This window comes from Rutidosis leptorrhynchoides, chromosome 3, assembly GCF_046630445.1.
Source record: "Rutidosis leptorrhynchoides isolate AG116_Rl617_1_P2 chromosome 3, CSIRO_AGI_Rlap_v1, whole genome shotgun sequence".
Lineage (NCBI taxonomy): Eukaryota > Viridiplantae > Streptophyta > Magnoliopsida > Asterales > Asteraceae > Rutidosis > Rutidosis leptorrhynchoides.
The window spans coordinates 21,068,591-21,081,899 of NC_092335.1; the positions used below are offsets into that span (position 1 = coordinate 21,068,591).

A 13,309-nucleotide genomic window follows, 5' to 3' on the forward strand; every position below is an offset into this window, starting at 1 on the left:
TCCGAGTGACTTAATACACACAATAGCACATAATACAAAGTTTAATGCATACAATATGAGATATAAAAGTTGGATACATACAACAGAAATTTATGGAAAATTCAATGCATTTATAAACAATTTTCCCTTCTTATTACTATTATTATCATAATAAAAATATTTATAATAATAATAATAATATTAATAATAATAATAATAATAATAATAATAATAATAATAATAATAATAATAATAATATTATTATTATTATTATTATTATTATTATTATTATTATTATTAATTTTTAACTATTAATAATAATAATAATAATAATAATAATAATAATAATAATATTATTATTATTATTATTATTATTATTATTATTATTATTATTATTATTATTATTATTATTATTATTATTAATTTTTAACTATTAATATTAATTTGGTTATTATTATTATCTAAATTAAATTCTATGCTAAATAATTTATCGTTTTAATGAGCCCACTAATATTCTTAAGCAAGTTTCTGTAAGTGAAAATGAGGTTTAAAAGGTTCATAGAACGTTAATGTACTGCATTAAATCTTTGATGGGTCACCGATTAAAACAAGTCAATTAAAGCAAGTCCACCCACAAGAGTCCTCGAACTCAAGTCTTCCCATTAAGTGAATAACGAGAACAACACGATTAAGCTGGACCGGTTTGTTATTATTATTAATTACAGTAATTGTTATTGTTATCCTCTATCTATTTGCCTATAAAAAGGGCCAACAACTAGAGTTGTAATTTTATCTTTAATTCCAAAAATGAAATCAAGGCTACCTACTTCCTCATCGTTGTCCTCTCTCAACGAATTCCTTGTTATATTTTTTTACTATGAATGCCACCATCATCTCATCGTCCTATGATCATGGAAATGAGACAGATCACCCGGCGTTGTTGTCGTTTAAGTCACTCATCACCCACGATCCTTATGGAGCTCTCAACTCATGGAACACTTCCTTCCATTTATGTGATTGGATTGGCGTTATATGTGGGATGAGGCATAAAAGAGTAACGGCTTTACTGTTGGATTCACAAGACTTAGATGGACTATTGTCTCCTCATGTAGGAAACCTCAGTTTCCTTCGTGTGCTTAGGCTTGGGAACAACAGCTTTCAGAAAACTGTACCCCATGAACTCGGTCGTCTGTTCAGGTTACGTTTTATTGATCTTGAAATAAACAAGTTTAATGGATTCATTCCAACTAACTTGTCAGGTTGTTGGAACCTTGAAACGCTTGTGCTTGGTTCTAATGAGCTAGTAGGAAGCATACCCAAGGAAATCGGTCTCTTGTCAAAACTAACTGTTTTTGTAATGCAAGAAAATCGGCTAACAGGTGGAATTCCACCTTTCTTGGGGAATATTACATCACTGGAAATGCTCTCCCTTGCAGGAAATCCGCTTGGTGGGAGCATTCCAGGCACCTTTGGCAATTTGAAAATCTTAAAAGTATTTTACTTATCTACTTGTAACTTAAGTGGTACCATTCGTCATTTTGTCTATAATCTTTCACTCCTAAATAGATTATCTTTGTCTGAGAATCAGCTCACTGGTAGTCTTCCTCTAGACATAAGTCTAATGTTACCTGCTTTGACCGCACTTCAATTATCGAATAACCGACTCACCTGAATCCTTCCACCCTCCATATCTAATTGTTCTAAATTAAGACAACTTTTATTGAGTGACAATAGTTTTAATGGGAAATTGACAATCGAATTTTCAAAACTATCACATATGTTTGAAATAAACTTAGGTAATAATCTTCTTGGAAGTGTAGAAACAGATGAAATGAAGTTTATTGATTCTTTGAACAACTGCAGCAAATTAGAGAGTTTATCTTTGTACAATTGCAACTTTAAAGGAGCACTCCCAATGTCAATTGGTAATCTTTCAGATCAATTATCTTATCTAGATTTATCAGGAAATAAACTACTTGAAAACCTCTCGTTAAGTATAGGTAATCTAGTTGGCTTGACTCAGTTAAATTTAGATTTAAATAGATTCATAGGAAAAATCCCCTCCACCATTGGAAAGTTTCAATAGTTACAAGTTGCGTGGTTGAATGGAAACCAATTCTCAGGGCAGATTCTTGATGCCATTGGGAACTTGTCAGGGATCAATATACTTTTTTTAAGTTACAACAAACTAGAAGGGGTTATTCCATCAAGTCTAGGAAATTGTCATCATATTGAGGCGTTATACCTTAACAACAACAGACTAAGTGACAACATACCAAAACAACTTCTTCAACTTTCATCTCTAACCATAGCGTTAGATCTTTCTCAGAACAACCTATTTGGCTCACTTCCATTAGAGGTAGATCTCAAGATGTTGACTTATCTAGGTTTATCTCATAATAACTTATTAGGTAACATTCCTAGTAGTCTTGGCGGATGCACTAGCCTTTCCTACTTATATATCAACAACAACTTATTCCAAGGTATGTTACCACCGTCATTAAGTTCCATGAGGGGATTGGTGGAACTCGGTCTTTCTCACAATAACTTATCGGGTGAAATTCCTCGATTCTTGGAAGGGTTTTCGTCATTGGAGGCATTAAACCTGTCATTTAATGATTTTGAGGGTGAAGTTCCAGTGAAAGAAGTGTTTGCCAAATCAAGTGGAATATCTATCGTAGGGAATAGGAAGCTTTGTGGTGGCTTGGTAGAACTTGGGTTATCCAAATGCAAGGAGAAGAAGAAACATAAAAAGAGGTTTCCGGTGTTTGTTATAGCCTTATTGATTGCTTCCTCGCTTTTAGTTGTATCATGTGTTGTGTATGTTTTATATAAAAAGAAAATAAAGGGCCAATAGCCTCAATCATCGACAAATGAACGATTTTTGAAAGTTTCCTACGATCAACTTCTCAAGGCTACCGATGGTTTCTCCTAAGCCAATCTGATTAGCAAGGGTGCGTTTAGCTCTATTTATAAAGGACTTCTTGAACATGAAGATAGATTTGTTGCAGTGAAAGTCTTGCATCTTCAAACTCGAGGAGCTCATAAAAACTTTTTAAGAGAATGTGAAGCATGGCGGAGTGTTAGACACAGGAATCTATTGAAGATAATAACTTCTTGTTCGAGTGTTGACTTTCAAGGAAATGATTTCAAGGCTTTGGTTTATGAGTTCATGCCCAATGGAAGCTTACACGATTGGATACATTCTAGTGTACACGCATCCAGACTAAACCTTCTTCAAAGAATAAATATTCTCATAGACATTGCATCCGCACTTGATTATCTTCATAATTTTTGTGTACAAACCATTGCTCACTGTGATTTAAAGTCAAGCAACATTTTACTGGATGAAGATATGGTGGCTCATGTTGGAGACTTTGGATTAGCTCAATTTCTTGGAACAAATTCTGACCTAGATAGTACATCTGGGTGAAAGGAACAATTGGTTATGTACCTCCAGGTAAAATTCTTGTAATCCATTATGCTCTTACTTAATATGCAATACTACAATTTTTTAAAGTAATGTTTATAAGTTGCAGAGTATGGGCTTGGGAGTAAGATGACAAGTAGTGGAGATGTCTACAGTTTTGGAAAATTATTATTGGAGGTAATGACTGGGAAATACCCGACACATGATATCTTTAGTGACGGCCTTAGCCTTCATAAATTTGTTTCCACGGCCTTGGTGGACCAAGCAATAACTGATTTGATTGATAGTAATGCAATTACTTTCCAAAGTTCGGAATCAAATGCAAAGAAAGTGGAGGAATGTTTGGCTTCAACTCTCAAGATTGGAGTGTCTTGCTCTGCAGATTCTTCAACACAACGGATGTTGATTGAAAACGTTGTCCATGAGTTGCACCATATTAAGGATGTTCTTCAAAACATTCGAGGTACCCTGTCATCTCTTTGTAAAACCATGTTTTTGATCTTCTGCATTACTTCTTTGACCATGCAACATTGATTTTTCTTCTTAGGTTATCAGTAAGACGGTTCAATTTGCCCGACTCCCTGGAATTGAGGATACTAAAAATTAAGGAGTGGCGGGGTATATGTCAAGTAATAAAGGGTAATTGTTTCTTATTGAAACATATGTGTGAATGTTGTTTAATCTCATAGCTAGCTACAATAGTGTATGAGTTTAATAGTGTAATATGTTGAGTAAATATTGTATTGTTGGAAAAATAGTTGGCTTTTGTTGCAATTTGTGAGTATATATCCATAGCTTTTGTTACAGTTTGTAGTATATCCAAGGCTTTTGTAATCTTGCAAGTATTGGTTGTTCATTAACATTATTGCAATGCAACTTTGTATTTATGTAGAGTACTTACTTGAAATACATATGGAGTATTTAGTTTGTATATACGTACTTTCTGCTTGTCCCATTTGGCACAAACGAGTTTTAACTATGACAAGCCGTTGCTGCCGACATTAAACAAATATGTAGTCAAGACCGAACACTGTTTTCTTCCATTCGAGGAGCTTGTCAAGTCTGATAAATAGTTTTTGTGTAGTTCAAAGTCTAGTCTAACCTATGTCTTAAGTAGCTAGGTTCATGTGACAATTTCAATCCATTCATAGGTCAACTGGGTAATTTTGGATAAGGTGTTTCTTCTTCTGGGTCAAATTGCTTGATCTTAAAATGAAAATTTAGATACAATATGTCAATATCCATTGAATTGCAATATAGCATCGTCTCTAAAGAACCGTAAAATAAATATTTAGATATAAAGTTGTACAGCTTAAAATGGACGTGAAGTAAATTAACATTTCCGTTATGTCTAATCTGGTAATTTACAACAGCTTATTCTTCCACAGTCTCTGCAGATTATTTTTTATATTATTAAAATAAAGATAAGTAACTAATGATTGAGACTCTTATATTAAGCTGTAAGATCCCGAAATTCAGGGTATTATTTTATTATATTTTATATATTAATATTAATAATACCGGAAGCGATCGGGATATTTCGGGATGTTATTAAATGGAGAAAAATATTATTTCTATAATAATTTTAAAATTGGTGTGTCGGAAGTTAAAAACGTTAAGTATTAGGACTTTATCATTAAGTTTTCGTTAACAAGGACCGCGAAAGTGATAAAATGAAAAGTGTGTTTTGTGCAGGAAATTTATGTAGAAAGCCCCCAATATAACTTTAATTAGTGAATGGGACTTTTATGTAAAAGCCCTAAGTGTTGAGGACTTGAAGGGAAAGAATTAGGGACTTGAGGGACTAAAGATGTCAAGTCTGAAACTTCAATTCAATGGCTGGAGATAAGGCTAATATTCTCATTTTAGACAAAAAAAAAAATTAAATTAGAAAAGAATTGGGAGTAAAATGGCGAGTAGCATGAGGAGAAGCAACAAGAAAAATTGGGAGTAAAATGGCGAGTAGCATGAAGGATTAAGACTTGAGATCAAAGGCATGTGCAATTAAGGTGTTGATGGTCACTAGGAAGGTGCAATTTTTAGTTGGAAGTCATCTTCATCTTCTTCATTCAACACTACTTTGGTAAGGACCCTAACTTTGTAAGTTTATCAAGTGAGTTTTGGAATTAGGGTGATTTTGAATAAAGGTTTACTAGTGCATATAATGATGGTGTATGTAATATTTATTTAGTGATGAGATGAAGTTGTTGACTTCATTTTCAAGTTTTAAAAAGGGTTTAATTGTGTCATAAAATGGATGATTTTAATAAGTGTAAAAGATTGTATGCCATGTGTTTGTTAAAATGTCTAAGAGAAGAACTAGTGATGTTTTTGAGGTTCCTAGCTATGTATGATGTTTGATTTATGTCAAAATCCAATCCATATTAGTGTTGTTAGCAAGTGTGGGATAAGACTAGTATGATCAATGTTCTTGTCCAAAAGAGATTTGATCCTTGACAATTGTAGAAAATAAATTCTGTAAGTTTGAGTGTTGGGAGAGATTATGAAAGGAAATTTTTCGGAACTTTTCACCAATACAAGAAGCCTTGTATTTATAATGGGTCAAAAGGTGCAATCAAAAGTTGCAACCTTTCATAATTAGTTATGATCAATAGTCACAACTCACTTGTTTGAAAAGGTGCATTAGGACCCTAATAATGCCCTTAAACAAGTTCAAATACGTCCAGGAATATTAACCAACTCTTTGTGAAACGTTGCAAAATGTTTGGGCAAAAGTTGTACCAATTTATACAGAACTGGGCAAAATGCGGCGCATTTTTGTGCCTAAAACTTACTGTCCACAAATTGGTCTCATTATAGTGGTGGTGGTGGTGGTGGTGGTTCTCTGATTTTAGTGGTGGTGGTTTATTTGAAACATGTATCGTTGTGCAAAATGTCTCCAACATTATAATTGAAAATGGGGTTTGAAATGAGGTCTGTGAGTTTCTTGATGTTGGCAGATCTTTTAGTAGATTTATTTTTATTGTAATTTTAGAGTTTTGATAGTGACGCGTTGTTCATACATGAAATGTAAATGTAAGGCTTGATTACTCACTTGTTATTCATATTTATCCAAAATACGATTAATCTGAGTTTTGGTGTTTTGAATTTTAGTTTTGGATTCAAGGTTTTGAATTGGGGATGAATTTTAGTGTTGCAGATTTAGTGTCCCTAACAATTGCATTTCAATTGCATTCCAATAACGTTTGTTAACACAATTTTCCGACCAAAACAAGTTTAGATCAGGTCCTTTGCTAAAGGATCCAAACACGTTTACATCAGGTTCTACAACTCGAAATCGTTTACTGATCTGGAAACCACCGTCTACAAGCACGTTTACAGATCTGGCTTATCAAACAAATGGGTCCGGTCTGTTATAATCAAATCTCATACCATCGAATTTGATACAAACACACTGTATGTCGGAGGTCTGAAGATATGTCGTTTACGGTTCGATTTCTCTGGTCTGTTATAATTGAGTGTTAGGGTTTGATTGTTCAAGATCTTGTGCCGGAAATCGATCAGAAGTGGTGGTTCAATATGTAATATATACACCAAAATTATTCTTCAGAAATACATTTGCTCCTTTTTTATTTCATATTTGTAATCTTGAAATTGTTGGCTGTTCTTTGACCTTATTACAATGCAAATTTGTGTTTTATGTAGGGTAGTTACTTGAAATACATATTACTCATAGAAAGTAGTTAATTGTCTAAGATCTTTAACCTTTAAAAAGTAGGTTCATATTGCTATGAAATTTGTTTATACTCAGTATAATAAAATAAAGTTGATTTTCCGTATATTACTTATTTTGTCTGTAGAATTAGAATGTTAAGTCATCCTTTCTCCAATCTGTGTGTATCAAGTGGACATTGGATAGTGTAGATTTTAGTGACTAGTGTCAGCCTGTATGTAAAATAGTCAAGTAGCTTCCTTCTCATAATTTTCACACGCTACATTTGTCTTATCAAAACGTATAAATAAATAAGTCTATGAATTCATAGATCACAATACCAAAGTTACAGGCAAAATTGTTAAACCCAAGTAATACATACAGGTCATCGTTTGTTATGAATCGAATTGATCCAAACTTCTTTATCTTTATCCGAATCCGCGATGAAATACATGGTATTGGATCGGGGTTTGAAAGCAAATTCTTTGTTAATCACATCTTCAGCTCCTTTAACAGTAAGACAAGCAGCCCCTGGTATGACGCCACGTGGACGGGAACTGCGCCTGACGGTTGACTCTCTGAACCAAAAGAGTTTTCCTTGTTTTCCAGACTTTGATGTTCTTTTCTTACTTAGAGCAGTGAGAATGATGACGCGTCAAGCCGTCAATAACACTCGATCTTTCGGGAGAAACTCTAATGAAAAAAGTAAGGAGTGACAATAGTGTCTGCGTCCCCATGTATTGAAAGGGCATTGATATATCCAACAAGAATTTTGATAAATCCACTCATTCCGTGCATTGATAGATTGTACTGTACAAACAAACAATGCATAATTTGAGTAGAGTTATCAAAATCCTTGTTGGATATATCACCACCATATTGAAATGGTATTATTTTTAGTTTTAATAGTACATCATTTCAGCATACATATAAAAAAGAAAAAAGCAGAGTTTCTCCCATGGACGATTTTTTTTTTTTTTTTTTTTGTGTGCTTGATTGCCGGAGGATACACCAAGAAAACTGTCATTTTCATGGTTCTTTACATGGACTTTTTTCATTATTTATTTATAGGAATAAATTTATGTAGTTACTGAAGTTTATTTTTGGTGGGAAAATGCTAGCGTGCACAAAGTAGGGGTAGCATTTTATGCTGTTCATACTTGGAGTAGGAGCCGCGGTTTTGCAGTTTATATCGTTATTTCTGGCCTCTTGATTGCAGGATATGGTGTATGTGCAGATTGAATATTGCCTATTTGCCAATTGAATTTATAAACCAAATCCGGCCTGGACTAGAATACTTGTGACCTTTCCATGTGCTAGTCAACTTAATAGAAACGACTAATCTTAGCTAAACGACACTGATTTTCATCTGCTAATCACTAATTACCATAGCGTGTTAATGTAGTATCTCATGAAATCTTGATTGGAATGTGGTAAGTTTCTATGTGATGGCTCACCAATTAAAACAAGTCAAGTCTACCCACTGGGATATAAGTGATGTGGTAATCAGTATATAAAAGCAAGCCCACCCACAAGAACCCTGGAAGTCAAGTCTACTACCCACTAACTGCAGTTACATTAGAAACAAGGATGATGCGAAATAAATGAATTTTGCTTAATTAAAAAGTATGATCCTACATATCTATTGATGTCATTCCCGCCAATGGCCGTGGGAATATTTGTTGAAATCACACGGATTAAAAGAGCCCAGTTGTGATAACAAAATTCCACCCACAATAGCCCTGGAAGTCACCTCCACCCACTAACTGCAATTTTCATTATTATTATTATTATTATTATTATCTTTATTATTGTTAGTATTATTAATATAATTATTAATATTAGTGTTATTATTACTCATTAATATCATTATTATGCTTATATAAGAAGCTAATGACGGGCATTGTAATCTCATGCTTAATTACTTAGTTCCAAAATATGGACTCAAGGCAATCAACTTTCTCATCATTTTCCACTCTCACCTCTTTCTTATTTTCTGGTCTTGTTATATTTTTGTCTACGAATACTAATGCCACCATCTCATCTTCTTATGATCGTGGAAACGAGACAGATTACTTTGCCTTGTTATCATTCAAGTCACTCATCACCCACGATCCTTATGGAGCTCTGAGCTCATGGAACACTTCCTTCCATTTCTGTGATTGGATTGGCGTTAGATGTGGGAAGCGGCATAAAAGAGTAACTGCTTTACTGCTGGATTCACAAGGCTTAGAAGGATTATTGTCTCCTCATGTAGGAAACCTCAGTTTCCTTCGCGTGCTTAGGCTTGGGAACAACAGCTTTCAGGAAACTATACCCTATGAACTCGGTGGTCTATTCAGGTTACGTTTTATTGATCTTGAAATAAACAAGTTTAACGGATTCATTCCAAGCAACTTCTCAGGTTGTTGGAACCTTAAAACGCTTGTGCTTGGTTCTAATGAGCTAGTAGGAAGCATACCCAAGGAAATCGGTCTCTTGTCAAAACTAACTGTTTTTGTAATGCAAGAAAATCGGCTAACTGGTGGAATCCCACCTTTCTTGGGGAATATTACTTCACTGGTAATGCTCTCCCTTTCAGGAAATCCGCTTGGTGGGACCATCCCAGGCACGTTTGGCCATTTGAAAAGCTTAAAAGTATTTTACTTAGCTGCATGTAACTTAACCGGTACCATCCCTCATTCTGTCTATAACCTTTCACTCCTAAATAGATTATCTTTGTCTGAGAATCAGCTCACTGGTAGTCTTCCTCTGGCAATAGGCGAAATGTTACCTGATCTGACCGGACTTCAATTATCTAATAACCGACTCACCTGGATCCTTCCTCCCTCCATATCTAATTGTTCCAAATTAAGACAACTTTTATTGAGTGACAATAGTTTTTGTGGGAAACTGACAATCGACTTTTCAAAACTATCAGAGATTTTTGAAATAAATTTAGGTAATAATCTTTTTAGAAATGTAGGAGCGGATGAAATGAAGTTTATTGATTCTTTGAACAACTGCACAAAATTAGAGAGTTTGTCTTTGTACAATTGCAGTTTTGAAGGATCACTCCCAAGGTCAATTGGTAATCTTTCAGATCAATTATTTTATCTAGATTTATCAATAAATAAACTGTTTGGAAACCTCTCGTTAAGTATAGGTAATCTAGTTGGCTTGACACAGTTAAATTTAGGTTTTAATAGATTCATAGGAAAACTCCCCTCTACCATTGGAATGCTTCAAAAGTTACAATTTGCATCATTTTATGGAAACCAATTTTCAGGGCAAATTCCTGATGCCATTGGGAACTTGTCAGGGATCAATATACTTATTTTAAGTGATAACAATCTGGAAGGGGTTATTGCGTCAAGTCTAGGAAATTGTCATCATATTGAGGCGTTATACCTTAACAGCAACAGACTAAGTGGCAACATACCAAAACAACTTTTTCAACTTTCATCTCTATCCATAGGATTATATCTTTCTGAAAACAACTTATTTGGATCACTTCCATTGGAGGTAGATCTCAAGATGTTGACTTCTCTAGATTTATCTCACAATAATTTATCAGGTGACATTCCTAGTAGTCTTAGTGGCTGCACTAGCCTTTCGTACTTATACATCAACGACAACTTATTTCAAGGTATCTTTCCACCATCATTAATTTCCATGAGGGGATTGGTGGAACTTGATCTTTCTCAAAATAATCTATCAGGCAAAATTCCCCGATTCTTGGAAGGGTTTTCGTCATTACAGGCATTAAACCTGTCATTTAATGATTTTGAAGGTGAAGTACCGGTGAAAGGGGTGTTTGCCAATGCAAGTAGAATCTCTATCGTGGGGAATAGCAAGCTTTGTGGTGGCTTGGTAGCACTTAGGTTACCCAAATGCGAGGAGAAGAAGAAACATAAAAGGAGGTTTCCGGTGTTTGTAATAGTCTTATTGATTTTTTCCTCGCTTTTCGTTGTATCATGTGTTGTGTATGTTTTATATAAAAAGAAAAGAAAGGGCCAACAGCCCCAATCATTGACAAATGAACGATTTTTGAAAGTCTCCTACAATCAACTTCTCAAGGCTACCGATGGCTTTTCCGAAGCCAAATTGATTGGCAAGGGTGGGTCCAGCTCTGTTTATAAAGGAGTTCTTGAACATGGTGATAGATTTGTTGCTGTGAAAGTCTTGCATCTTCAAATTCGAGGAGCTCATAAAAACTTTATAAGAGAATGTGAAGCATGGCGGAGTATTCGACACAGGAATCTATTGAAGATAATAACTGCGTGTTCAAGTGTTGACTTTCAAGGCAATGATTTCAAAGCTTTGGTTTATGAGTTCATGTCGAATGGAAGCTTACACGATTGGCTGCATTCAAGTGTACACACATCCAGAATAAACTTTCTTCAAAGAATAAATATTCTCATCGACATTGCAACTGCACTTGATTATCTTCACAATTTTTGTATACCAACCATTGTTCATTGTGATTTAAAGCCTAACAACATTCTACTGGATGATGATATGGTGGCTCATGTTGGAGACTTTGGATTAGCTCGATTTCTTGGAACAAATTCTAACATTAATAGCACATCTGTTTTGAAAGGAACAATTGGTTATGCACCTCCAGGTAAAGTTCTTGTATTATAATATGCTCATATTTGATATGCAATACTACAACTTTATTTTTAAGTAATGCTTATAAGTTGCAGAGTATGGTCTTGGGAGTGAGATGACAAGTAGTGGAGATGTCTACAGTTTTGGAATACTATTATTGGAGGTGATGACTGGGAAATACCCGACACATGATATCTTTAATGACGGCCTTAGCCTTCATAAACTTGTTTCCACTGCCTTGGTGGACCACGCAATAACTGATGTGATTGATAGTAATGCAATTACTTTGCAAAGTTCGGAATCAAATGCAAAGAAAGTGGAGGAGTGTTTGGCTTTAACTCTCAAGATTGGAGTGTCTTGCTCTGCAGATTCTCCAACACAACGGATGAGGATTGAAAGCGTTGTTCATGAATTGCACCATATCAAGGATGTCCTTCAAAATATTCAAGGTTCCATGTCATCTCTTAATTTGTAATCATCATGTTTTTGATTTTCTGCATTACTTCTTTGATCATGTAACATTGATTTTTTCTTAGGTTATCATTAAGACGGTTCAATTTGCCCGGCTCTCTGGAATTGAGGATACTAAATTAAGGAACGGTGGGGAATATGCCAAGTAACAAAGGATAATTGTTTCTTATTAAAACATGTGTATAAATGTTTAATTTTATAGATGGCTACAATAATGTATGAGTTTGATGGTGTAATATGTTGAGTAAAAATTGTATAGTTTGAAAAACAGTTGGCTTTTGTTACAGTTTGTTAGTATATTTCTACGGCTATTGTTACAGTTTTTAAGTACATCCATGGCTTTTGTAATCTTGCAAGTATTGGTTGTTCATTAACCTTGTTGCAATGCAACTTTGTATTTTATGTAGAGTACTTACTTGAAATACATACGGAGTATATAGTTTGTATACATAATTCAAGCTTGACTTCTTTGGTACAAACGAGTTTTGACCCATACCCAAACTGCATAAATTGCCACCCTAGTGGCTGGTTGATAGTAGATCGAGTGGATCAATAACAAGCAGCCCAACGGCCCAAAAGAAATAATAATTGAAGTAGCCTCTGAATAGGATTAAAATTGATGCGCATGTGTTTGTGTGCTGGTCACACACGTTCCAGCAGGCCAGCAAACTCCATGCACACATGTCCCATCTTTTACACATTTCAAGCAAGTAGTCTTTTGTGGTTATGCATGTTCTCACTAGTAGTTAATTTTGGTAGTTATTTCATATTTGCAAGTCACGTAGTAGCAGTTTTATTTCTTAGTTTAAATATGTAAGTTATTTAATTGAATGGAATGAATGAAAGAAAATTGCTTCAAGCAAAAGTCTGTTTTCTAATCTTGTTTCTTGGGAGATAAACCATCTCGAATCGGTCTTCTATGAAAGTTTTTCCTTACCATGTCATCTCTTTGTAAGCATCTCACCTTGTTTTAGAAGCCTTAAGGTCTATACTAACAGACAACCTGTTTTTTCTCCTCTCTTTGTAATCCCTTTTGAGGGCGTTTTCTTTTGGAAAACGTTCTCGTTTCTAAATTATATGGTTCTAATGTTCTGTAAAAAAACATGAAAATTATAGTACTCGTGTACAATAAACTATATCATGACTTTAATTTATAAACATAT

The 13,309-nt window shown here is 34.5% G+C and overlaps 2 protein-coding genes across 2 annotated transcripts; both read left to right on the plus strand.

Annotated features, from left to right (window-relative positions):
- Positions 1-856: 856 nt before the first annotated feature.
- Positions 857-3,943, plus strand: LOC139899750 (uncharacterized). Its single transcript, XM_071882588.1, has 5 exons — positions 857-1,442; positions 1,776-1,979; positions 2,103-2,799; positions 2,929-3,398; positions 3,519-3,943. Exons 1-5 carry the CDS (start codon positions 857-859, stop codon positions 3,941-3,943), a joined length of 2,382 nt encoding a protein of 793 aa, XP_071738689.1.
- Positions 3,944-9,020: 5,077 nt separating this feature from the next.
- LOC139895818 (receptor kinase-like protein Xa21) lies at positions 9,021-12,345 on the plus strand. The gene is made up of 3 exons (XM_071878367.1): positions 9,021-11,688; positions 11,765-12,124; positions 12,212-12,345. Exons 1-3 carry the CDS (start codon positions 9,021-9,023, stop codon positions 12,220-12,222), a joined length of 3,039 nt encoding a protein of 1,012 aa, XP_071734468.1. The 3' UTR covers positions 12,223-12,345.
- Positions 12,346-13,309: the final 964 nt, after the last annotated feature.

What these genes read in the sequence shown, in the direction of transcription:
- LOC139899750 (XM_071882588.1), top strand. Translation starts at nt 857, where the DNA reads ATGAATGCCACCATCATCTCATCGTCCTATGATCATGGAAATGAGACA. An exon ending in AAACCTCTCGTTAAGTATAG is followed by an intron (nt 1,980 to 2,102) that starts GTAATCTAGTTG and finishes ACCAATTCTCAG; the next exon opens with GGCAGATTCTTGATGCCATT. An exon ending in AACAAATTCTGACCTAGATA is followed by an intron (nt 3,399 to 3,518) that starts GTACATCTGGGT and finishes TATAAGTTGCAG; the next exon opens with AGTATGGGCTTGGGAGTAAG.
- LOC139895818 (XM_071878367.1), top strand. Translation starts at nt 9,021, where the DNA reads ATGGACTCAAGGCAATCAACTTTCTCATCATTTTCCACTCTCACCTCT. An exon ending in AATTGGTTATGCACCTCCAG is followed by an intron (nt 11,689 to 11,764) that starts GTAAAGTTCTTG and finishes AATGCTTATAAG; the next exon opens with TTGCAGAGTATGGTCTTGGG.